Here is a 27,369-nt window from a genome sequence, read left to right as displayed (position 1 = left end):
TTATATCAGAGAGGGCTGAACTCATAAGCGTTTTCTGGTAAGTTCAGAATAATTACTCTCTGAAAGATGACTGCGAGTAAATGTTTAAACAAAGTGCCGTGTGTGGGCTGCTGGGTGGAGGTGGTTAGGTGTTAGAAGCTTACCTGGAGGACCAGAGGGCCCTTGTCTGCCTGGAGGGCCAGGTAAACCCTTCTCTCCAGGTGACCCAGGAAGTCCATGTGGCCCCTGTGGCCCCGGGAGTCCCACTGGTCCTAGGGACATATAAAAACGAGGGCACTAGAATGGACCGATATAAGGGCACCGGCAGTTCCACGGACTGAGTTCAGGGGTCGCTCTAACAAAATGCGGGGCAAACCTGGCCTCAGGGTCAAGGGCGGTCTCTCACCTTTTTTCTGTAAAGCTGAGAAGAGCTGCCTGAAAGAAACGCGACAATCAAGAGGACTAAGAGAAATGGTTCCATGACCGAGACAAAACTAAATGAGAATGAAAATCCTTGTCATTCTGAACTTTGGAGACAGTCAAAGGACCGGAACTGAAGGGAAAATGAGGAAAGATGCGTCTGTCTGGAGACAACGTGCCTCCCAGGCCTGAGTGTCCTCCGGGTTCCGCCACACCGGGCACCCGGTGCCTGGCACGTGCTGTCCCTTCTCTCCTCATCCCGCCTCACATCCTCGGGGAAGCCTTTCCTGGAAGCCCAGCCCAAGCCCAGCTGCTTTCTGAGCAGCTCTCCCTGAAGCGTGTCGCTCACTCAGGGCGCTTCTCTCAAGTCGATATGGAGGGAGCTTTCAGTGCGAAGGTCTGTCTTCCTCATGAAACGCAACTCTGAATAGGAGCGGGGACTGTACACCTGCAGGTCCTTAATACATGTCTGTGGAATCGATAAAACATTCCCCACTCTGCAAATCTGAAAAGGTAAACCGAGGAAAACCCCCCATCCTTCTCTCAGGGAGGCTCCCTAGAATGAAAGTTAAGCTCGATTAGTTGTTCTACCAATGTTTCTAACTCTCCGTACATCTTTGTGTAGGTCGCCGTTATTTATACGCATGCTGCTTGCCCAGTCCTGGAATTTATTTCCAGCTGGGGGATTTATTCTCTAGAGTAGCAACTAGCGAGGTGCAGCGTCTTATCTGGGAGAGAAAGAAGGTTGTAGAGCCAGCCCCTCTCCTTCCTCTTGGTGACTAGAGTGAATGTCTGTCCAATTCTGGGGTTCCACGATTGGAAGGCCGCATACCTGCAGCTATAAGCCACATTCTCTAAAATTTGTTTTATTGCTAATACGGATGGAGAAAGTGGTTGTGTATTGTTGTACAGGTTGTGCACTGCACAATTCCAGAGAAGCCATTTGTACTGGAGTCATGGCAGCTTCACGGTGATTTTGATCTCACCTCTGCCCAGATCTTTTGCCTTATCTCTTCTTTGGTTCAGAAGTTGGGCAGGGTACTAGTTACTGGGCTTCTGCAAGCTTCAACATTTGCTTCTCTGGTATCCAGCCTCCTTATTTTTCACATAAGAGAGTTAAAATGGGTAATCGTGATTGATCCCTTTTTGACGAAAACGTTCTGTGAATTATAATTCTCAGAAATCCTGGTGACCAAAAACTAATGTTAGCAGTTAGGTCAAAACTAATAAAAATAAAGATTTTAGATAATGGTGAAATTCAGTAATAGGGACTCTTTTGTGAATCTAAAAGAGCAAAATCAACTGTCTAAAACTGAACCGTCCAATACAGAAGTCACTAATCACATGTGGTCGAGCACTTGAAACTAGCAAGTCAAAACAGGGTTGTGCTGAAAGTGTAAAATACACATTGGACTCCAAAGGCGGGAAGGAGGAGCATCTTACATAGGAGAAAAACTAGGTTTGTACGACCAGCCCTGATTGTCTCATTGATAATTTATACTGATTATATGTTTAAAACAATATTCGAATATATTGTTAAATGAAATAAAGTCTGTCAGTTAATTTCACTTTTTTACTTTTTAAACATCTCATAATTACACATGTAGCTTGTACCATATTTCTATTGTCCAGTTCTGATCTAGAAGATTATCAAACATGTTATTAGAGGCTGAAGAGGAACTTGGGTTTCTTCTTCTTACTTGTCCAACTGTCACCGAAACTTTAAGATTCTTTGGAAAGTCAAGATATTGGAAAATACAGTCACTGCTTCCACAGGAAATACGAATCAGACCCTTAGGGCACGTACTACTTGAGAAACAACTTCCATTCATACCTTTCTGGCCATCTTTCCCATCACATCCTGGGAGGCCTTTTTGTCCTGGAGGGCCTGGTGGGCCCGGGGGACCTGGAGGCCCTGGCAGACCATAGTCACCTGGTTCCCCTTGCAGAAGGTCAATACTCCCAGGGGGCCCTGGAGGCCCAGGTGCTCCTGGACACAGAGGGGAGGCAAAAAGATGCTTTCAGTCAAAGGCAGATGTGTGTGCTGGCTGCTTGATAGCTTCTTAAGGAAAGCGATTTAATGGTTTGCAAGCAAGGGATGGGAAGAATTAGAAGAATAAGAAAATCAGTAGTATCAGACGTGAAATGGAGAGTAAGTCTCATGGAGCCCAAGGTAAGAAATGGTGGGATCTTGTTAGTAACTATTAGACAAAATGAACCTGAGCAAAACCTTCCTTCATGCATTCCTTTTAGAAGTGTCCATTTATGATTTTTGTTTGCATTGCCATCCCACTGCCTTAATATGATAGATTAAAAATAGCTAGGTAGGTAGGTAGTAGGCGATAGATGATAGCTAGATAGATAGATAGATAGATAGATAGATAGATAGATAATAGATAGATAGATAGATAGATAGATAGATAGATAATAGATAGATGAATGAATGAATGTGAATGAATGAATGAATGAATGAATGGAATGAATGAATGGAATAGATAATATGAATGAATGAATGAATGAATGAATGATGAATATGAATGAATGAATGAATGAATGAATGAATGAATGAATGAATGAGATGAATGAATGAATGAATGAATGAATGAATGAATGGAATGTGAGAATTGTGAATGGGTGGCTAGTAGGATGGATAGATGGATGGATGGAGGAACGAATGGACAGATGGACAGATAGGTGGACAGATGAACAGACAGACAGACAGAGATAGATAGGCAGACAAATAAATGGATGACAGGTTTGAGAAAATTTGGCTAATGAGAAAGAATGTTTACTCAAACGTAAAATCCTATTTGAAAACAAGTGTCTGCACATAGGAATTCAGACCAAATTCTATTTCTACTTAGCACAGTTTTAAGCACTTTTATTTTTTGCAGTAAAATAGAATTATATAATATTGCAATCCCACCTTTACTGAAATGCTAAACATTTAAAGACAGTGGGTTTGTGTCTCTCTAGAAGAGTTCTGTGGGTTAGCAGGAATATGATTATCTGCATTGAGCAAGACATTGTACTGATGGGCCATGCTTTGCTCCCAGCTCCCTACCAGCTCTGGTCCAATCCTATTTTGTTAAATATTGCCTAGACTTTGTCCCTGTGAAGTGATGAAAGGAACAAAATGAAGAGACTCTGCTCCCGTCTATACGCCAGGCCTGGGTCCTGTCGCTCTGGGCCAGCAGCAGTGGTTTCTGTGGCAGGTGCTATAGAGTCCCACACATAGAATCAGATTTCCTCCCGCCAGCCACTTCTAAATCCTCATGCTCGGCACTGAACCGGTGATGGGAAAGCCTTGCTCTGAGTCAGTGTGTACCCACAGAAAAGTGGTCTGTTAGGTTTGAAACAGAAGACTGAAGGGCCTAAGCGGTGGTTCTGGATATGGTCCTGCCAGCCCACCACCGCCCACACTCCTACCTCTTCCATCTGCCCAGTTGATGGGGATGCTAAGATGCTTCTACTCAGACATTCACTGGTCCTACATCCCCACAGAGCTGGTGGCATCTGGAAAGGAGTGTCACCAGCCTTTGCCATGATTTTCTCATACCTCTTGGACCATCAGGGCCAGGAGGCCCTTGATCTCCAGGTGGACCTGGGTAAGGAATGTCGCCCTTAGGAACTCTTCCTGTGGCACCTGCAGGACCAGGTGGGCCAGGCCTTCCTGAGGAAGGACATGTTCAGATGTGAGGCTTGTTACATTTGGAAGGTTTTGATTCGTTATTGAGAGAGAGGGGCAAAGAATGCTGCTTCTTACCTGGGGGGCCTGGGGGGCCTTTTTCTCCAAAAAGCCCTGGAGGAGAAATTCCTGGGCTCCCAGGGTCACCTGTCTCCCCTTTCAGCCCAGGCATTCCCACTGGACCAGGCGGCCCCACTTCATTCAAGCCTTAATGAGGAGAACAGCATTAGCCCTACATCCTCTCCTTGCTTGTCCCTGTCATGGTGCTTGAAAAGAAACTGCTTACAAATGACATTGTGACAGGAAAGCAGCTGGCTCTGGAGAGACCAACCAGGGCCTGCAGCAGTGTCCAAATGGTCACATACATTTCCTGAGTCGCCATTTACTTTCTTAAGACCCGTCTCACTGGTCAACCATGGGTTTGATTTACTTTAGAATTATTTCCCAGATTGAAAAAACAACAGCTTAGTGACAATACCTACTTTCCAACCTCTACAACAGAAAGAGTGAAAGCAAACAGAGATCCAACAATAAGTAATTATGAATAAACTGTTTTAAAATCAAAGGTGGAAAATGACATGTAAATAGAACTATTGTAGAGTTTTACATTAAAAAAAAGACAGTTGGTTGGTTTCCCAGAGGGAAGAGGAGACACACACTTTATCAGACTATTTGGAAGAACCACTAAACAAATCCTAACTGTCCGAAATTACGACTTCACCATTCAAACTGTATAAAGATTCAACAGATTCGAATCCAGCAGCACCACAGTTCAAATCTTTCCCCACAGCCTCTCAAATCTTCAAGTCTGATTCCAGTTACCCTGTCTGATGGCGAGCTAGGTTTCTGAGAAAGTAATGCAACAAATGTGCATTATATTAAAATAACAGAACAATCATCATCAGTTGTTGATGATTGCCTATTCGTAATATCGAAAATAACAGTAATTTGTTCAGGTAATTTGTTTTAGCAGCAGGCTATTGAGGCATGCTAAAAGTACTAATTAGACCCATGTGGTTGTACTTGGCATTGTTACATTTAAAACAATACCAAAAAAATCCCAACTATTTGTTTTTCATAACATTTTGAAATCTACTCCACCTCAGCAATTATTCAGAGCATTTTTAGTAGAGAGATAGTCCCAAGCAATATCAACAAAAGACTCTATTAACCAACCATTCTGTCTTAAATTGGGTTTTCTCAAATGTCCTTTTTACATAAGTTATTTGGCACTAAAAATAGTTGCAATATTGCGTCTCTAAGCTAAGCCAGTTTCTTAGTTTCAAATCTTGTGAACTGTGGAAATACCAGTGGTCCACTGACTGCAGTTACATCTCTCACAGAGGGTTTTCTCTTACCTGAAGCACCTTTGGTTCCTTTCTGGCCCTTTAGACCATGCAAGCCATCCAGGCCAGGTAACCCCACGGGACCTGAAACACATCACAGGCCTGTGACCCACAAGGGAAGACCAGCCATTGACCTTCACTGTCCAGAACTGGCAGGCACCACCCAGAGGGTCTGCTGATGGAGCCAGACAGATTCTTCAGGCAGGAACCATGAGCTCTCACCGTCTAGATGTCATCCTCAGGGCTGAAGCCATGCCAACCATTATTCTTTAACACATTCACTTGATGGACATCATCTGCCAAGACTGCTGAACACATCCATTTGTTTAGTTTCAAAGTACCTCTGTGGGTTTACAACCATTTCATGAACATCTCTCTCTAAACCAAATACAGTCTAGAATTACTGAATCATGGTGTAGAAAGAGACTTTCGATTTTATGATAATAAAATCATCCTAAATGAAGAAAGAGACTGGACGGGAGCAAACCTAGGCCTCCTTCCTCCCAGGGTCAGCATCTTTCTAGCCCACCGTGGTCTGTAAATTCTAACTTCTGCAAGATCTGATCAGGTAAACGTAGTAAACACAGTAACACAGTAAACACAGTCAAGACAGGTGGGGCCTGTGGTATACTGGGGAATACATGCCCTACCTAATTTTTTAAAAAGCACTGTGCTACTCAGAAAGAAAAGGTTTACAGGTCAAGTTGGGCTGCAGCTCTTTCTTTGCAACCATTTCTTTCAAAGAGAACCATTCTTGTGCCTCTTTTCAGAAACCGAATTTATTTTACGATGATCTTTGAAAACTCCAGTCTCTGTAATGACATAGGACCTCACCTATGCCTTCGTATTCTTAAAGAACCTTCCGTCAGACATCAGCATAGTTCTCTAAGGAGACATCTACCAGCCCAACTCTACTGAAGCTGTCACTGAACACTGGATGCCTATAGAACTATATATATTTATAGATATACAGATATTTATAAATCTTTATTATAAATATACTATATATTATAAGTCTATTTAATATAGATTACATAGGGAGAAAGTAGAGAGAAGAAAAGGAGGGAGAGAGGAAGAGAAGGTGGCAGACAACCAACATATACAGAGCATCTCCCAGGGGGCTGAGCCCTCTGCCTGGTGCTTTACGCACGTCATGTCCCACTGATAGATCTGGAGGAAGGAATCTTCTCAAGCCTGGTAAACTTCCTCTTTCATGAATGGATCTTCCATCTAGTAGCTGTTCTTTCTTGTCCAAGGATACAAGCCCCTTGGTGCACAGTCAGCCATTCAATCAATTTAGGGTCACAGTCCATGAATTTGTGATAGTAGCAGCCTCAGCTTACATGACTAACACAAAGAAAGCACCCTTCATCTGCTCCATGACACCTACACAGCCTCCCTAGATGCCTTCATGCCAGTCTCGTGCTGTGTGACCGTCATGTCTTTGGGTGACTGGTTTACTGTGGGTAAATCGATTGACTGCGAGATCAGGTCTTATTAGTCTTTCTGTGTCCCCACTTGGCATAGCTCTTGACACACAGTAGGTGTTCATTAAGTGTTTGTCGAATGAATGAGTGAATGAATGAGTGAGAAAGTGTGGAACTCAGAAGGTGAGGGATTGAATGAGTGAAGAGAAAGCCATAAAAAGTGGACTATAATTTCTATTTGCGTGTCACATGTTTCTGCGATTGATTTATAGGATGAGTAAGATTTAGGGAAGTCGGAGGTATCCATTTGTATATAAATAAGTCAAGTGCTAATTATTATCCATTCATTAAAGCAAGTCCTCTGTGGACTTCTTATCAGAAGACAGAAAGTTGGTTCCATTTTATTTATTATCAGTATCTGAAACAGATGCTTACTCTATTTTTAAAATCTAAACTTTAGATTGGTGCAAGTGAGCCATATTCTCTTGCAACACCCTCACCCCACCCCCCAAAAAAAGAAAAAATGGAAATGCACTCTTATTTTCCCTAAAGCTCTTATTTCCTAACCACTTTTAACAGTTCTGGCTTAGTTTATTTTCCAATCCTCTTGCCTATTTATGAGCCAATGTTCCCAGTTTGCACCAAAGGAACACACAGACCTTCTTCATCTGCCAAATCTAGATATTTATTGCAATCTATCTGAAATGATAATAAATTTTTTGAGACTACTTTGCTATTGCAATGTGTTTTGATCTCCAGCTTAAGCCACCAAGATTGATGGTTTGGGGGAGTCGGCTCGGGGGTGGAATGTCTCAGCTTCTGCCAACTCTCCATTGTCACATCAACACGTCCAGATCCTGGGTTGTCACAGTCCCAGCCCCTAGCCATTGTTGAACTGGCCGACCCTTATCTGACCCAATGTTATCTTTCTACATTGAATGCAGCTACATCTGGGTAGGATTTTAAGGGCAATTTTTCCTTTTTACTGAAAGCTTTTTATCAATCCCATCTCTAAATCAGAAAGTTGTTCATGCATAAAATATATACAGCGCAGATGAGAGGCAATTACGCTAACGAAGCACATTCCTTGGTAATGAGGATTTTTATTCACCTCTCTGCTCGTCTTCCTGCTTAACAACCGTCATTCAAGGCTGCGTGGCGCTCACGGCCGGGACGCTCTCCTTCCAGTCACTCTAGTCTCCACTCCAGCCATAATCATGTTCATCTGCGGTAGCCGGCGACGCTTTGTGACTGAATTTCCACTCTGTTTTCTTTTGTTCTAAAGCCTGAAAACACTCTTCTATGCCCACGGGCCTTTATACAATTTTATACTTTTAGTAGGAGGGGGGACCAACTTGTCCCTGTTTGTTGGGGGCCTTCCCAGTACTAGCACTGAAAGTTCCAGGTCCTGAGACGCCCCCTCAAGCCCAGGCAAACCAGGACACCTGGTCACCTTAATGCTAAAGCCGAAAGAAGAGAGAGGCCTACGTGATTATGGGTAATAGCTGAACCAAGTTGGAAACTTATCAAAACAGATTCTGAAGTAAGATTTGTTTATTTTTTTTTAATTCAGAACATGCATGAGTGCCTACTGAAGGAAGACCCGAGAACCTAAGACATGATCTCCTAACCCATGGAGCTTCAGTCCCCAAACGTACTTAGGGACAGGCGCTGAAGGAAACAATGAAGAACCGGAGAGAAACAACCCCAAACTTGACAGAACAGACAGTTACCTCAGGACTGGTAAGTGCTGTGGGGGCAGGGCGGGCGGGGACACTCTAGTCATAAAAAGGGAGGAACGATGTGTCTAAGATTTTCACAGCTATTAGATGCCTGGCCTTTCTTCGCCGATATAAGACATTTCAAGGTGTTTTCTTCTTATGAAATTTATTTTACTTGCCACCAAATGACCCAGTATAACCAAAATAAACCAATCTATATCCTTTACCATCACCATCAAGCTACAGACAGTTGTCTTTTGGTTTCCATCATCCAATCCTATATGAATGCCCAACTAGGAATTGAGTGTCTTCTTTTTAGAGGATATAGGCACTTGAAAATTTAAATCTAGGAATCGAGCCATTTTTAGCATGTTAGTTAAAGTTCAAATCTGACTGAACGTAAGCAGGACTCAGAATCCATACGGCCCGTCCTAACAGAGCAAACAGCTGTGAGGTCAGCAGCAGCTGGTTTGTTCAAACAAGATAATCAGGACCCTCGACTTATTTAGAACATACTTCAAATATTTAGTTCCTCAGTTCAAAGAGTTTCTGCTGGAGCGCGATTCATTTTTATATCAGCGTGATGAAGTGTGGCAATGGATTTATGCTGTAGACATTTTTAATCTTTAGGAACGTATCTTAGTGTTTTGTTTGTTTCTTTTAAAGACGAGTCATTCACAGTGAAACAGTGTCACTGCATGGTCACGAAGCACCACTGCAGCATCCGTCTATACACTGGTATGAATATTTGGGTCGATATAATCATTTCCTCGCGTTCTTAACAAATTTATTTCATAGCACAGAGTTAGAATGTGATGGTGATGATTTTCTGAGTGATTTTATTTGATCGAATGCATTAGCTATTAGTTTTTTAATAACATCTCACGCTAAAGGTATGTGATAAATGCAAACTAATTCAAGGGAAGGAAGAAACAATAGTAAGAGGCGCCTTGTCATTTTAATCAAACTGTGTCTATACTGTTTATACTGTTATGGCACCAGACACTTGAAAATCCTTGCTATTTTACTGAACTAGGAGGATAGGAAGAAATGGAAATACAATAGGAGTGGTTAATAATGGAAAATGTTTTCTTTTGGTTTTTTACCAATTTTGTCTTCCAGATACTCATAAAAGTGTCAAAGGATGCTCTGCCAGAGCCATAAGGGTTGGCCAGAGATATGCAATGGCCACAATAACTAGAGAAACTCTTAACGCAAATTATCCTTTTGCTTGAAACCCTAAACTTATCCAAATCACTGGACTTCACATTATTAAAAATGCCAATAAAGAGAGAGAAAAACAATACTAAGATATCTTGTCTTGCGATGAGGACTTTTCCCATCAAGTTATTTGGCTTCACAGAAATTCCTAAGTGTAGCAATCTTTCAAAATAAAAGTTTCCTTTCTGCAGAATTGCTCCAGGTAATACGTACGACACTACTACTTGCTGGAAAGCTGTTATTATTTGAAAGATGTTATTGTTGAAAGCGAGCACCCACATACGTTCTGAATTTAAAGAGTTGAGGGTACGGAGAAACATCATTTGGATTTTCAAAACAATAACATGATTAAGCCCAAAAGAAAGGATTTCCAATGCTTCCAAGGGGAGGTTCTTTTCATTTAGCCAAAATTTGGTATACGTATGAGTCAACAAGCAGAGATAAGTGGGAAGAAGAAGGCAAGGAGGAAGAGACTGAGGGGGCTTGGTTACATAAATCTACCAAGTAAGCCTTGAATCCTCAACTGCCGATTGAGATAAAGACCCTCAACTCCACAGCTGCTGGCTCGGTTCTTCATTCTTCTATTTATCCACTTTTTTATTTATTACTTTATTCGTAAACTTAAAAATACTTATAGTAAACAACCAACAGACTTATCAGGTATTTACTAGGAGCCAAAGATATAAAAATGGTGCTTGCTTTTTAAAAAAATCATATTCTACTTGGTGAGAGAGACCTCTAAACAAACAAATTTGACACAATGTAAGTGTTATGCTAAAGGTGCACACAAAACACCCATGGAAAAATGGTTTTCTTTCTAAAATGGAAGAAATAAACTGAAGAGGAATAAGTACAATGGATAAATGGGGGAGGGGATGAAGACTTTTTAATAATAAATTATATATTATATTATGTTGTTATGTTATATTATATTATACAGACCTATATAATAACTAGTCTACTATACCTTTCGAGCCAATAATTTAACCAAGAAAAAATAGTTTTTTACCACAAAAAGGTAATGAATACTAGTTCCTCTTTCTCCATAGCATCTTATTCTTTTTCTTCTACTTGTCACAACTGGTAAATACATATTGTTTACACATACATTTTTAACATGTGTGTCTCTTACTAAACTGTGAGCTCCATGAAGCAGGAACCACATCTATTTTCTTCAAACTTCTGTACCTAGTATCCAGAATCGAGGACATAACAGAAGCTTAACTATCTGGGGAGAGAATAAATGGATAGGCCTGAACATTATGGAAAACACTGGGGGAAATGCCGCCCCCCCCGCCCCGCCCCAAATGAGATGGCAGCATCATCATTTAGGTACAAGGTAGGTAAGGACACTAGACAAACACTGCCTGAAGCCTCGGGTAAGAGAGAAGAGGAAGGTGCTACTGATATCCGTGGGCAAGAGCTATGACCAAGAGCGATGTCACTCACGTGCTGCAAAGGCACTGTGAATTTGCCCCATTGGTCTGGATCTTTCTGATGGGTCAGGCTTCTATTTGACTCACCTTTTATGCCTGGAAGACCTGGTGTCCCTGGATCCCCCATCTGGCCTCTTGGTCCAGGATCCCCCATTTCTCCTGGATGTCCCATTGGCCCAGGCACCCCTTGATTACCTGAGGATGGCAGGGAAGTTTTGCAGACACCCAGATGCAAAATGAGCTACATTAGCTGGGAAAGTCATTTATGTTCTTAAAATATGAGTAACCAAGACACTTTTTCTTCCTAGACCTCCTAACTCTAGGGAGAAAAATACACTTCACCTCAGAAGGAGAAAATACACTTCTGAGCCATTAAAGTCGCCAATTATGATTTTAAACCCTCACTTTATTCTGAACTGGCAGAAAGAGGAGTCATTAAAATGTGGTGCTGTATGTGTGGTATTTACCTTGAGTCTTAAGGAGAAAAGAAAACCAGCATCCTGAATGGCAGGTGAATTAGGGAAAGCTAGAAATAAGCTTCTATCTGTCAGACTACCCTTCATGCCTGGCACTCTGCTAGGCACTTTGTAGGTGCCCAGATCAATGCAGTAAGATAGGACTAGCTCCAACTGACAAGTAAGGAATAGCTAAGTTTAAGTCCAAAGTCACAAGTCTGAGAACTGGCAGAGCCAGATCTGAACTCAGGTCTAAGTGTAGGCTGACTCTTTCTGATGCACCAAGAGATATATAAGGACCTTAGACTGTTCCCAGCTTCTTTTCAAGATACCTGGACATCCTGGTGGTCCAGAGGGGCCAGGCAACCCTGGCCTTCCTGGTGGTCCTTTCTGCCCTTGAACACCAGGCAAGCCCTTCTCTCCGGGGTCTCCAAAATGCCCTAGAGAAGGAAAGATCAAGATCTGAGTAGTTGCTCTTTGATGCAGTAAATCTAGAAAACCTCCACATTCGGCCATTGCTGTTCTTTTCTATGCTTACTTTCTTATATTAACAATTTTTCTATTGAAAATATAATATTAAGGAAAATTGAAAATAAAACACCTATAATTGCACCACCTTATACAACTTTGCGTATGCATACAAAGTGCAAATAACATCAATAATTTTATATTCTGATTTTTAAAATTAGCATTGAATCATAGGTAATTTTCCAAGGTTGTCACCATTTTCCTAATTATTATTTTTAAATAACTGGCTGATAGCTTATTGAATTAATCTAAATTAAATTAATTAATCCAAATTTTTCCTACTATCAGCCACTCAAATTAAGTTTTTTCTCTTTGCTATTATGCTTAATGATCTTTATACATCATTAATAAACTTTTCTACTATTAAATTATTTTATTAGGAAAAATTCCTAGGAGTAGAATTTCTAGGTAACATGGTATGATATTTGGGGTCTTTTTAATTCATTTTAAAATGCTGAAGTATTTTAAAGTAAATCACAGACATCATGGAATTCCAACCCTAAGTACTTCAGGAGGTATGTCTGAAAAATGGCATTTTCCTACATAGCCAAAATAACATTATCATAGCCAAGAAAATTAACAACGATTCCTAATGTTGTCTAAACTCATTCTATATTTGAGTGCCCCAACCTGTACCCTTAATGTCCTTCACAGCTGCTTTGTCCACACGAGGCTCCATTCCAGAACCACGCATTGCATCTGGTGAAGATATCTCTTAAGTTAAAAAAAAAAAAATCTATAGAGAACAGTTTGGTTGTTCTCTGGTCTTCTAGAATAAACTATTCAGCATTTGGTTTGTGATAGAGGTTGCCAAATGGTTTGGATAAATACTGTTCTAATTCGTACCATCACATGTAAGCCACCCATGGCTCCGTCAATGCACATCCAAGACTAGGGCATGTACTCAGTGAGGACTTTTTAGTTTGGTGGTTGGATTTCTTGCCAATTTAGTAAGGATGAAATAATATCCCAGACTTAGATTAAATCACATTTCTTTGAGGACTAGAGAAAATGACTACTTCCCCCTGTGTTTATTTCCAATGTGTGACTTTAATACAATAGGGTAAACCAATAGTCTGGGCTAAAAATGAGCAGTTGAATCAGTGAATAAAATAGAGGGCTCTGTATTTACATATCCTTGGAGGTACAGTCATTTATTATAATGCACATAAGACAAACCTATGTTAGTCTATATCTGTTTCCTGATCGAAATTAATATCTATGAGGCTCTCTCTCTTTATTTTATTTATCTTGCAAATATTACTATAGTAAAAATAAGGCAGCATTATTCTCATCTACAAATGAAAACAACTGTATTAAAAAGCCTGCCTCCCTAATAGCAGTTGTAGTAAGAACAGAACTTCTGAGTTCATCTGTGCTCTATTTTCTCTCTGAATTGCAGGGGGGAGGGAAAACTAAACCCAGTACAAACACACGTAATCCCTTGAGACAGGCAGCAACTCTCTGCCTTCTCATTAGGCGTGTTCAAATTCAATGCAGCTTTTTTCAGTCAATGGAAATTGCATATTTAGGTAAACTCTGAGCTGGTGAATAACATATGATGTAATTTTTAAATTTTAAACAAAAGCTATGCATATGGGAAAGAGAACAATTTAAATGTGTTAACTACAGGAGACCAGAGAAGTTACGCCAAGGCAAATTTTCTTTAAAAAGTCTAAATGTAAAATAACTCAGATTTATGATTTTTAAAATAAAATATTAGCTAATATTTTATTAGCAAAGGTTGCATTGTGGACTACTTTCAGCTTATAAAATCTTACTATTTACAGGGTTTATATAAAAATAGCAATAAGTGTTACAAAAACCTCTTAACATTTTGCTGACTGATGATGATGATGATGACTATTACACTTTACATTTGTTTGGCAATTTTCAGCTTATAAATTGCTCTCAAGGAATCTCATTTGATCCTCAGAATGATCCTGCAATATGCATAGGGCCAATTTACAGGCGAGGAAACTGAGCTCAGAGGTGATAAGCAAATTGCCAAGACCTCATGCACAGTAATAATAAGGTTGACCTTGAACCACTGAATTTCCTTTCTGAGATTTCTTACTCTGGTATTTAAGATGAACTCCCATAATGCTAACCTCAAAACTATTTCCCCTCCAAATGTACGCTTAAGCTATACATTTCAGTTAAAAATATTGTATTATTTAAATATACTTGACAGTGTCAGAAGTTTAAAAAAAAAAGCCCACATGAAAGAGAGTGGGAATGGAAGCCATTGAAAGAGTGTGTTTTTCTGTTAGACTTCCATTTAAGCAATCAGGTGGTATAAAAACAAAGAAATGGAATTTTCCATCATCATGCTGCTCAGATTTAATTTCTGTTCTATGGAATGAAACATTGCTATAACCAAACAGAATTTTAAGTTAATGCACAAAACTATTAATATGAGATGCTTTAATTTAAAAGGGACCCATATAAATACAAAACTGGCTTCTAACCTGTTCACTATTAGCTAAATGATGTTGGGTGTAACACGTCTAACCAGTCATCCACGGATGGGCATTGTTCTATCTATGCAATGAGTACCCCTGTGCATGTCTCTTCGTACACTTGTCTGATTATTGACTTAACACAAATTCCTGTGAGTAGAGTTACTAAGTTGAAGAGTATGCATCTCTTGTCAACCCTGGGTTGTCCACTGTAGCCAGCTGCGGCCTCACCTGAAGGGCAAGAACTCACTGTTACGTGGCAATCTGTTCTGGGGGATTACACGTCCATTGTTACTGATCAACAAGGTACCATGTTGAAGCACTTAGGTTTATTGTTGGTGATGAGGTTTTACATTTGTTTGGTTTTGAGTAAATGAGATATTTAGTGAAGGAGACATTCAGTGATATCTGAACAATGGCATGCCTCACGGGCATTTGCAGATGCTTCTCCGAGTAGGAAACAAAGGGGTGGAATGACAACCTGCAGCTGTTGTCAGTGTGAGTGGTTATTGTTAAGGTATCATTTTTAATTATGGAGACTGAAAATAGTCCAAATTTTAATTGCTTGCAGTAGTCATCGTCGACTGTGTCCAAACCTGGGCGTGCCCAGGGAAGTGTAACGTTATGTCAACGTCATTGGTCACAGGAGTCACGGTGGAAAATAGATTGCGAATCCCTGGTGTGTAATCACAATGTCTTCCTAGGCCAGGGGTGCCATGCCGTGTTTAGACATAATCCTTCTGATATGCATTTTAATGGGCACGAGGGGAATTAAATACTGATATATCATTGCCGACTCAAAAGTTAAAGTAATTGTTCTATTTTTCAACCAAACTTATTCTTTTTTGTTTTCATAAGAAAAATATGTAGCTCTACCTGGACATCCAGGGCTCCCGGGCTCACCATTTGGACCACGTGGGCCAAACTGACTTGCAGGCTCACCTCTGGTTCCTGTAAGTGACAAAATGCATGAACATTATTTAAGAGAATTTAATTTTGTCTCATACAAGTGACTTAATAACTTTCAAGACATTTGTCTTTACAGTCTATCTTCAAATGTTTCAGGAGATTTTTGAAAAAAACTCTTAACCAACATAAGAACAAATAGAAACATAGATACAAGATGTGATTTAAATACATATACAAGTTTATAGTTCATACAATCATAAGAAATTACAGATCTTAATAAGATTAAATTTTTAAATTCTCTAAATAGTTTCAATTTGGGATATCCATGTTAGAAATTATTTGGCACTGAGTGACTATATCCTTATACTGTGTTTTGGAAACAAGAAGAATTTGTCGCCATTTCAGCTGCTACAGTTACATTTCGAGCTCTCTGCAAGGAAGCTCAACTCAACGTCCTTCGTAAAGACAAAGTCACAAAGGCACACTTTATTGATAATTTCATGAGAGGTGGCACGTTCAAAGGCCATTGTAAGCAGCGACTCCCACAGTTCCACAGAGCCATTCCACACTGCTGCAGAATGCTTCCAGACACAAGGACTTATGTCATAGCTGGGAGCCAGTTAAACAGAGGACTCAAAATGGTATGACAAGGAAGGCAAAACAATAGATGGAGTCACAGGAGAATAAGAGAGCTGATTAGGCATGATTGATAGATCCCGCCCACCAAATACCCCTTCCTAAAGGGTCCCACCCGCACCTCACAGATGGTTCTCTTCTACCTGGCCCTACTCATAATTGGAGCTAATTGTTTGAGGAGTAGGAAACTGGTCCATCCCCAATCAACGAGGCTTTACTCCAGAAGTTGGAATAAAAAGCGAGAATTTACGATCCTCGGCTATTGAGGCAGAAAGCAAAAGGATTACATGGTGTAGATTATCATGGAGCCCTGATGTGGAGCATGTTGGAGTGCGATCCAAACATATCCAGAAAGATCCAGAAAAGATACTAAATAGATAGCGAAGAAACCAGTTGGTAACCAGATAAGGAAAAAAGAGACCATGGAGAATGGCAGAAAAGTCTCAAGAGAGGAACCATGGGCTGCTTCGGGGTTTGATTCATGAGCCTTATGGTCTGGCAGACTGTGTCTTTTCTCTGTGGGATCCATGAGATATTTTTTACTCCAGTATCTACAGTGCATTTCAGTTCCTTGCAGACATGGCCTAATATAAGTATAAAGGAAATGAGAAGAGTAGGTTTGTACTTGGAGAGAGGCAAAGAGACTATAATAAATTTATAGGCAAATAGAAGAGGAGCGAGTTCTGAACCCTGAAGCTATAAAGTATCAAAATATATAAAAACTTCTGTACCTGTGACCATTTCTGAAGAAGAGATTTAGACTATTCTTTTTGAATAAATATGTACGCACAGTTCATTTTTTTCGTATAGCAATTATCATATTATTTATGGAATATCTCTCAAAACATAGAGCACGTATCATTGGTGGTAAGAAAGAGGATTTTTTAGGTGGTTCATGAATTAGTATTTTATATTTTAAAGTTATTTATTTTAACTATATTAAAATAAAATGTAACTGTACATCAAATTCATAGATAGTGAGGTTAAAAAGGTGAATCGTTTTAAAGTATATTTAAAAAAATATTAACCCAATGGTATAGAAAAATAGTAAAAATTATAAAGGTTTTATGCAAACATTGTAATTGACGGTATCCTGATTTCTGTTTGTTTCAATATTAGGTCGACTTTCAACTTCTGTTTCCTGGAAAGGTGATGAGGGTAGAATGTAGGTTGTGTTACAAGGCAACATTGTTTTTTGTCATAAGGTAAACTAAGGTCTGCAGCCCATTTTGTTAATAAAGTTCTATTGGCACATAGCCACACCCCTTTGTTTGCATATTGTCTAAGGCTGTTTTCATGCTACATGTGTTTTCATGCACAGTTGAGTACTTGTGACAGAGACCACAAACTGAAAATATTTATAATCTGGCCCTTTGAAAAAAACATTCACTGACCCTTGGATTATGGTTAAAATGTTAAAATAACCCAATTGTAAATTATATGTGGCCAGGGAATTCTTAAGCAGACTATTAACTTATGGAGCTGTGGTCACTATAAGGACAGCTGCAAGGACTCCCTGGTGGGAAGTCATGGCTTTGGCCTTCTCTATGTACTGTGACTCTCGTAACTGGGACCTAAAAGCTGTACCTGTGTGGAGTCCTTAGAAGAGATTCTGGCTCCTGTGGGGCATGGGACTTCTACGCCGAGGTGGAGAGTACCCACCTATGTGGATCCGACTTCCTTGCATCTGAGTTGTCACTTATGGAGCTGCAGTCACTATAAGGACAGCTGTAAGGACTCCCTCTGAGGAAGAAGACCGGATGTGCCCTGCAGACTTGCTGCTTTCTATCTGGTACCCTTGGATCTGAATGACAAGTGTGGAAGATTTGGGTCTTGAGTGTTGGACTATCTGGAAGAGTGTAAAAAGAACCCCTCGGCGTTGTTTGATAGGCTTTGCTTTGCTTTGATATGCAAAGAGTGCTTGCTCACAATATTATACACAGCCAGGACTCTGAAGTTGATGGCTGGCTGCTGTATCTGTTAACCATACCTTTAGGTCCTCTTGTTCCATCAATTCCTGCAAGTCCAGGGGGCCCTGGAGGACCTGGTTCACCCTGATAGTTTAATGAAACAGAAGTTACACCTTAATTGGGTTTCAAATACAAATGACACATGCATGACATAATCCACTTATAATTTTCCATAACCAATTTGGTTTTTATAATTCACAGTGATAAATAAATTTGGAAATACATTGCAAGCAGACTATTACATGGGTCTAGTTTTTAAAAGCTGATAAAACTCCCTCAGAATTAGAAGTATCAACACCAACAGGAAGCAACCAGTTCTTTACACTTGATGGTAAAAGAGTAATTATATCACATAACTTGAATTTTAAGACTTAAATGAACAAGTTGATACTAAATAAACTTATTAGAAGTTATATCACACAGTTTTTTATCCCCAAGGATGGGTAGAAAATTATATTACATATATTCCAGAAATTGTGATGTAGGCTACTACACTACCTCCTGGCTTCTCAAGGGGTATTTTATTCATGATTGTAAAGACCAAATGTATTTATGGCAAAATCTATGATATCTGTAATCAGCTAGGAAGGCTTAGGAACCAGAATTTGGGTTGTTTTACAGATGACTTTCTGTTCTAGTAAACTAGAGGTCATGAGGCAAGTCTCTATGGAGCTGTTTAAACTAGGCTGGGGGTAGCATGAGAAGTAAGTAACTTGGTCATCTTTGTCATGGGAACCAGGAGTGAGCACTGGTGAGAAATTACAGTTATATCACAGCCTTCCAGAAGTCTCCATTCTTCCCTGAGCCAGACCCTTACATGGGAAAGGGCAATGATGTCCGCTGGCACATATGACTCCTTATGGGTATCCTGAGAATGGAAGATTTTATCATTTCTTCCCTCTTAAAACAGCAGCCACTCACCTGGTCACCTGGAAATCCTGGAAAACCGATGATTCCTCTCAGCCCAGGTGAGCCTGGGGGGCCTGGGGAGCCCGGCAGCCCCGGCTGCCCATTTCGCCCAGGCTCTCCTCTGTGAAATCCGGGTGGCCCGTGTCTTCCCGGCTCTCCTTTCCTCCCTGGCACCCCAGGGCTGCCTTTGTCACCTGATGGGGGTGGAAATGTTCGAAACCTGTTTGAGGAACTCTGGGATGAGCCATAGTTCGGCTGAGAGTCTTGGTCCTACTTTTAGGAGATGAAGCCGAAGGTATTGAGAATCCTAATTCTTGCCCTAGGCTGCAGAGATGGTTTGTGGCTTCAGGGACCTGATTGTAGAAGAAGGTGATCTTGAACAGACTCAGGGCCGTCTGACTGGAGTGAGTAAGCAGGATCCTTTGCGTCAACATGCTCATTTTACAGATAAGAAAGAACCTACCCAGAAAAATTAAAACCTTTGTTCACTAACAACCAGTTAAGCAGAGAGCCAAAACAAGAATTCAGGTTTCATGGAGATTGGGAAAGAGAACACAAGTGTTTAGATCCAAATCCCAGCTACACGTGTGCTGTTTCTGAGGCCAGCAGCACAGGCAGAGGGATGCTTGTTAGAAAGGCAGAGGCCGGCTTGCCCCAGCCCTGCGCATTCAGAATCTACATTTTAACAAGAGTCCCCATGGACTTACATGAACATCGCAATTTGAGAAGCATTGGTCAAACCGACTTGGGTAGTCTTCGTGCTATTCATTTCAATACCAGCCACTAAAAATAGGGGTATTTAAACCTGGAGCCAGGGTTGTATGTCTAACTAAGGATTGATCCTAGTTTGGAACATCTAAATCAATAAATACATATGAATTTCAGCTAAATTCTAGCGTGGAAAAGAAAAAGAATCACCATAAGTTCATTGGTACACATTTACATCTAAAAAATGACTTATCCTTATCTTAGCATCACTGGGAAAGTTGCCTCATGCTTGCCTGAACAATCTGTAAAGAAGTCAATTTATTTGATATGGGTAAAAATCCGAAGTGTTTACCTTCTTGTCCTGGGAATCCACCATCTCCAGGAGGTCCAGGTTCCCCGACTTCCCCATTTTTGGAAATTATAGCCATTTCTCCTTCATCTCCTGGGCGTCCTCTCTCTCCTTTAGATGTTAATTATGCAAGAGTAGAACAAACAGAAGCATGACCCACGCGATTCTTCTGCCACGACGCTTCGCGTCCAGTCTGCAAGTCCCCATTTAATCTACAAAACTGTATTTGTGTTTATAGGTTGCACGATATCAACATTTCAAATTGGTTTTCTAAAAGAAAGGCCAGGCCTTTTACATTCCTGTCCCAACTTGTCCAGACCAGGGACCGCCCAGTGAATGTTTGTTAAATTCAGCCAAACTGGTCTCGGAGTCTTAAGCGAAAAAAGACAGGCTTGAAAAGTTCCAGGTCTGAAATATGTCTCTTTTTTTTTCTATAAAATTTAAATTGCCCAGCTCATATTTTCTAGGTCCCTATCTTCCTTTTCCTAGCCACTCCTATTATTTTCCTTACATTAAAAAAAAAACGAGACACTTTTCTCAACTTGGTTCTGCACATAGAGAATTCCAGAAAGTAGGAAGGGTACATGATGTAGCTGCCTGATTTTCGTAAACACAGCCCAGTTGTAAAGCATGTTGGAGTGGGCTCCTATGAGCTTGGTGAGAGCCAGTTATTAACAATTCGAGAATTTCGTAAGCCAATTGTTAAAGAGTTGGCAGCTTTAAATCGGCCATGGTGAGAGAATTGATGCTGATCAGCAATCACTGCAAGTCAGGGCATCTATTTAAATTTTGTTTTTGTGAACTAGTTTATCTGCACATCACTGGCATTAACCTCATTTTTTACACTTTTTAGTGGTATAATTGTTTAGCAACATAATAGCACAACAGATATTACATATCTAAGCTAGCGAAGAACGACGCTTTAATTTCTTGATTCTGCATAAATAATTTATAGGCTAGTAAAACAAAAAAAAATAATAATAGCAAAATCAATCAACTGAGAAGTAAAAGTAATTTGAATTAAATATGAGGCTATTTGCCCAAAGGGCTTTAAGGACAAAAATCTTGTTTCTAAAAATTGACAAGCATTCATGCTCAATGCTGGAAATGAAATGTTATCCTCACTCACTGCGGTCTCATGGCAAAGAGGTACAAGTAAATATTTAACAGGGGTGGGCCCAGAACATTTAAACCAGTGATCTTGAAACCTCTATTTTTTATACTAATGAAAATTCTTAGTTTAAATAAAGCTTGGGGGAGACCAAACTCAGGCCCTGATATAAGTGGACTCATTCTAGTTCAGAGGTTGGTAAACTACAGCCCAGGGGCCAAATCCTGCCTGTGGCCAGTTTTTATACAATCTGTGAGCTCTGTATGGTTTTTATGCTTTTAAATCATTGGAGAAAATCTTAAAACAAGAATAATATTTTATGACATGCGAACACTAGATGAAGTTCAAATTTCAGTGTCCATAAGTAAAATTTCTCTGGCTTTCATGTTACAAAAGTTGAACTGAGTAGTTGCAACAGAGACCATACTGCCTGCAAAGCCTGAAATATTTATATCTGGCTTTTTAACAACAACAAAAAAAAGAAGTCAATTTTTTGGGGTTTTTTTTTTTCATTAAAAACAAATTGAAACAGAATTTGGGGGCCAGGAGCCCTTCCCAAAAGGTGAGCAGTTTCTCCAAAACCCAATAGCTATAAATCAAAGCACTTGTTAATTTTCTTCTATTAACAGAGAAATTCATTTACCATCGTTTTATGTAATCAGATTGAGAGGTAAGAAAAATTGATTTTGTTTCAAATTCTAAAACCACAGAACCAAAAGGAAGAGGAACGCAAGCTGCAAGATAGTCCCATTTTATTTTTTTGGAGATCATATTTATAGACTCTGATCAAATACCGCAAGCAAACCTATGTTGTGTCACTGGGCTGTTAACTGCTTTTACCTTTGGCGCCTTTCACTCCCGGGTCTCCGAGGAAGCCAGGCCAACCTTCCTCTCCGGCTTCTCCCTTCCTGCCAGGGTATCCCTCTGGGCCAGCCTTTCCTCTCTCTCCCGGAAAACCTCGGAAGCCTGGCAGCCCCTGGGGTCCTGATGAAATAGAAACATGAATTTTTAGGGAAACATTTTTAAGGCTAGTATGGTTCCCAGATTTTGTTCCTTGTCATCCATGTACAGACGTGCACTGCCACCTAATTCTGAGTTTGTACTGACAGCGAATAACCACTATCAACCACATGGCATGGAACAGCTGGGCTCTCCCACTTGGTCCTCAATTTTCTGCCCCACAGATCTAAAGTGTAGGCCCTTAGGTTTCTGAGTCCTGATCTCATGATGGTCTCAGAGAAGTGGATGTGAGGGAGGAGGATGGAGAGAGGAGGGTCCTTCAAAGTAGAAGCGCGTTACCCCTGACCCTACGATTTATGGCGTCTACCCAGTTCATCGAGCAGAAGTGTTCCTGGGTTCTGCGGACCTAACACCACGCCACCCTTTTCCCATCCACCTACACCAAAACATTTGCCACCGGAAAAATCCAGAGGACGAGGAGAGGGAGATGTCACCAAGAGAAAGACAAAGCCAGGCTAATGTAACAGAATATTCCGCAGTGCAGTCATACCTAACAGGCTTCACCTGGCTGTGGATTTCAAGTTTATAAAATGAGGAAAATAATTGAGAAGTACTACCCACCCTTTGGGCCTGGAAGACCGGGTCGTCCATCATCCCCAAAGGGGCCTGGGATTCCCGGGGGTCCTGAGGGTCCATCTGCCCCTGGCCGTCCCGGGACTCCTGGGAGGCCCTTCATTCCACCTGGGCCAGGAGGCCCCACTTCCCCTGGCTGTCCTTTCCAACCGGGGGCACCTGAGACAAAGCACAGTGACGACAGCGTATGAAGACTGAAGACTGGCTTCACACAGGAGCAGTAAAAAAAATATTCGCGGTAGGTTAAATTCGAATCTATGATATCTAATTGTATATTGCAATTAAACAAAGTGCAACAGTATTTATCAGCTAAAAATATAACAGCAGCACCTCTACCATTTTACGAATATATATATTTTTTCTGGCTGCTATAAAAAGAAGGGCAGAAAATATTTAAAACAGTTATTACTTGAATGAATATTTCCTGATAAAGATGCATGAATAGTGTAAAGTTATTTTTTTAAGAGAGATGAATAGGGGTAAAAAACAAAATGTTATTTGTATTTATTCTTAGGGAAAAAAATACTAATAGAAGAAAACTTTCCAGGTGCTTCCGAAGCCACGGCAAGTGAATTTTGGTCAGGCTGTGAACTGTGATGAGCTAACTGTAGAAATCAGAACAACATCATCTATTATTATTGCTGCTAGAAATAAAGCTATAGGGTTGATCCTACAAGACGGCATATTCCTGCTTTGAGGTAAACGCAATAGGATTTACAATCTGAATGGTGAAATGAATAGAAATGAAGATCACATTGGAAACAGCCCCCCAGCACCTCGTGTTGACAGACATTCCTTCATGGGTCTCTGTGAGTTCCTACATGTCTTGCTGAGTATGCCAAGAATGCAAGGTCGCGACTGTTATTTACCTGGGCTATTTCTCAGGTGATTTTTGCAACGAGCAGCCTTGGCAGATGACAGATGACACAGCACTTCCCACAGTACAGAAAGAAGGTTGTCTCGTGGGCTACTATAAGGTGGTGCTTCCCCAGACTCAGTGCAGATACTGCAACCCCCTGTGTGTGTGGCATCTATCTAGCACCTCTTATGTTGCCCTGAAAGACTTGGGGGATGTAGGGAAATGACACAAACCAACACGAAGCTCATGCTACCTGCTGTGCGGTGAATAATGACGTGTCCTTAGTCTCTGACCCAGAAGTTTTGGTTCTGTGAGCATCAGTGAAAAGGCAACAGGCAAGCTCATTCCTCTGTAAGTCAGGTAAAGTCTCAGACCCTTCACAGTTGTTGACACCTGTTGATACTTACCTGGACTGCCTGGAGCCCCGGGGAGTCCCGGTTGCCCTGGTAACCCAGGGGCACCCCTTTCACAGGAATGGCCAGGTGGGCCTGGGACACCTGGAAATCCAGGGCTTCCCTCTCTGCCTTTGGGACCTTTGAGACCTGGGAATCCAGGAATGCCAGCTGGTCCTGAAATGATACCATTCATCCATGACACTCACGGCATAAAACCATTCAGATGACCTACAACAGAGGGCTCATTCCTATCAATACTGGAAGTCAATGTTTTGATCCTGGCTCAGTGCTTAAATGAGTTAAGTCTCTCGATGGATTTTCTTTTCACAGATCAGGAGCTCTAAATGAAGGGAAAGCCAGGCATTGCTAAGAGGGTTAAACTCGATAAGGTTATGTAGACAACAAAGAAGTTGCTTATGCAAATGGAAAAAACACGTGGTTCTTTCTGATTTTAATTAACCTCTAACATTGCAGCACATCTCCTCATTACTTACAAATTCAGTTTGTGCTGCACGAATTTGCATTTTGTAAGATATTTCATCACTTGAACTCTCAAATTTCTGTTTATTGGAAAGGCAGCGTCATAATCTTCCGAAAGAAAAACAACCCCTTCCCCGTAACTCCCACCCTAACCAAGAAAATCTATTTTATTTTTCCACGTTTCCATTATATTTGGGTTCATATGTTTACATTTTCAAAGTAGTCACCACAGTGTGTATATGCAATTGTTAGATTATTTCACATTGCAAATTAACCTGCAAATGTTTTCCATTTTGTTGTAATCTTTACAAATATAATTTTAATCCCTAATGCTAATAGCTGAATAGTATTCCTTTGGCTGTGTGTGTCTGTGTTACTTAACTCTCTTCATTGTTTCCATTGTTCCTTTATTATGGATAGTAAATATGGCAGTTGACCCTGAATGGGTCCATTTATACATGGATATTTTTTCAATAAATACATGTAATACTATAAATGTATTTTCTCTTCCTTATGATTATCTTAATAACATTTTTTATTCTCTAGCTTTATTGTAAGAATACAGTATGTAATACTCATAACATACACAATATATGTTAATAGACTTTATGTTATCGATAAGGCTTCTGGTCAATAGTAAGCTATTAGTAGTTAAGTTTGCGGGGAGAAAAAACGTATATGCAGATATTTTACTGCTCGAGGTATCAGTGCCTCTAACTCCCACATTGTTTAAGGGTCAACTGTACAAGTGTATTTTCACATTAACCTTTTTCTTCTGTTGAATACTTCCTTTAGACAGATTTTCACAAGTGAGACAGTGAGATTACTGAGTCAAAATTATCTTCATTGACTCATATCGTGTGTTATCTTGTTACTTTCCAATTATTTAGGTTTTCGTAAATGAATATTTTGACTGATAAACTACCAAGTAAGCTTCCTGAGGCCAGAGAATGTGGCTCACTCCTTGCCCTCCATTTGCCCCGTGCTGGTGTGCTATCGTGGGTCCCAAACAAATGCTGACCCATCCAACTTCAGAAAAAAATGAGGGCAGTGTTTATTAAAAGTCTGCTCTGGGATCCAGTCTTGGTCACCAACACCTGAGGGGCTAACGTTCAGACTGGATGACTGGGCCCCACCCAATCCTGCTGTAGTGGATCGGGGTTCCTTAGACTGGGGCCCAGAGTTGATGATTTTAATGACCCCCTTACCCAAGGTTATTTTTAAGTCCATTAAAATCCAAAAGCCTCTGCTGGGGATCAAGAATTCTTAGTGATCTCAGAAGAGGATGTGAATCAGTGCCAGGACCGTCCTCTGTCCTGACTTTCTCTGCTACCTTGCCTGCTACCTCTCCTGGAATGCAAGTCCCTCCACCCTGTCACCTGTTCGAATAAGTCAGCTTGTTCCCCAGGGCTCATTTCAGGCCCCGCTCTCTCATGGAGCCTTTCTGAACTCCAGCCCACCCTGCTCCAGCCCTCTGAGCTGCTCTTCTTCCCCCCGTCTGTCCTGTCCTCCTCCAATCTGGCAAGATGAGTGGGCAGATTACACAGTCTCTGCTCCTCAGCGCTTAGATGCTGTCCTGAGTCCAAAGCCAGCAAACGTCCAGGAGCTGCTGAACCGAAGTGGGTTGACTAAGCCACAGTGAGCTGCTCTAATTTGAAAACAACCAATAAAATGCAAAGGGAATGTAGATTATTAGAAATGTAACCAGTACCTATACATGAGAGAAGACTCTGGTGTGACATCTTTTCATTCTAGATTTCTAAGGAAAGATAGTCTAAACACTCTTCAGTGACCTGTTCCAGAACCGAGCTGGCTTTATGGACCACAGGGACAGTGCAGCCACCATACCTGCAGGCCCCGGATGTCCTGGATCACCTCTAAGTCCTTTCAATCCTGGCGCCCCTGAAAGACCTCTCTTTCCTGGGGGTCCTGGGTGGCCATAAGCAGGGTCTCCAGGGATTCCTTTCTGACCATTTTCTCCAGGTAAACCGGGGGAACCTGGGGGTCCGACAGGAGAGGACCCCTTTTCACCTCCAAAACCTGGATCTCCCATGTCACCACGAAAACCTATTGAACAAAAAAAAATGGTTTCAATTGTTAAATGTAGAAATATAGAACCAGTGTACGTGTAAGACTACTACTTTGATAAAAACATTTTAAAAAAATACAGAGGTACTTACTAAAATTAAGAGTAACGTAACAGATAATGTTTTTGCCACCTTTTGCAGGGAAATAAGTTGTAATTTTATATTTCCTAAAAGCCAGTGCTGTTTCCCTAATTGCTTGCCTTCTCTGGCAAAAAGTTTTTCTGGACTAAGCAGTTTTTACAACATAACAGACCAATAATATAGCCTATCATTCATGCTTCAGGGGAAAGAAGCCCTGAAAATTTATAAAATCATCACAACAAAAAAGTTATCAAAACACAGCTAAGAGCTTATTGTATCAAGAAAATCCATTCCCCATTACCTAGGGATCTCTGGGCCATTTCCTTACCAAGATCATCTTGTTTTAGAGCTACGTGACATTCCTAATGGAAAAATACTTCACTTACCAGGTGGGCCAGGTATGTCTGATAGCCCTGGTTTGCCACGCCGACCTTTCTGCCCATCAAAACACCGCAGTCCAGGAGCGCCCTGAGGACCTGGGAATCCCTTCAGACCTAAAAAAATAACAACGAAACGCAGATTCAACAAAATGCGAATCAGATGAGAACAAAATAAGGTGATTAAAAAGAATTCTGTGTTAAGTTTTTAAAGAATATTTC

General features: G+C 40.8%; 1 protein-coding gene across 2 annotated transcripts in view; it reads right to left on the bottom strand.

Moving 5' to 3' along the window:
• Positions 1 to 27,369, bottom strand: part of COL4A4 (collagen type IV alpha 4 chain) — a 112,460-nt gene that overhangs the window by 17,835 nt on the left and 67,256 nt on the right. For both annotated transcript variants that reach the window (XM_039855781.1, XM_039855782.1), the window contains 16 exons: positions 27,157 to 27,264; positions 26,451 to 26,669; positions 24,135 to 24,296; positions 22,857 to 23,027; positions 22,116 to 22,259; positions 20,168 to 20,275; positions 19,120 to 19,301; positions 18,219 to 18,282; positions 15,560 to 15,634; positions 12,026 to 12,133; positions 11,326 to 11,433; positions 5,446 to 5,517; positions 4,166 to 4,294; positions 3,959 to 4,072; positions 2,234 to 2,389; positions 144 to 251 (listed from right to left, as the gene is read on the bottom strand). In XM_039855781.1, the coding sequence (XP_039711715.1) occupies positions 144 to 251; positions 2,234 to 2,389; positions 3,959 to 4,072; positions 4,166 to 4,294; positions 5,446 to 5,517; positions 11,326 to 11,433; positions 12,026 to 12,133; positions 15,560 to 15,634; positions 18,219 to 18,282; positions 19,120 to 19,301; positions 20,168 to 20,275; positions 22,116 to 22,259; positions 22,857 to 23,027; positions 24,135 to 24,296; positions 26,451 to 26,669; positions 27,157 to 27,264 (2,028 nt within the window). The remainder of the gene's footprint in view (positions 1 to 143; positions 252 to 2,233; positions 2,390 to 3,958; positions 4,073 to 4,165; positions 4,295 to 5,445; positions 5,518 to 11,325; positions 11,434 to 12,025; positions 12,134 to 15,559; positions 15,635 to 18,218; positions 18,283 to 19,119; positions 19,302 to 20,167; positions 20,276 to 22,115; positions 22,260 to 22,856; positions 23,028 to 24,134; positions 24,297 to 26,450; positions 26,670 to 27,156; positions 27,265 to 27,369) is intronic.

Source organism: Pteropus medius, unplaced genomic scaffold, assembly GCF_902729225.1.
Source record: "Pteropus medius unplaced genomic scaffold, Ma_sr-lr_union100, whole genome shotgun sequence".
In the NCBI taxonomy this organism is placed as follows: Eukaryota; Metazoa; Chordata; class Mammalia; order Chiroptera; family Pteropodidae; genus Pteropus; species Pteropus medius.
Note: the sequence above shows the minus strand (reverse complement) of the source record. Positions and strands in the feature narration are given on the sequence as shown.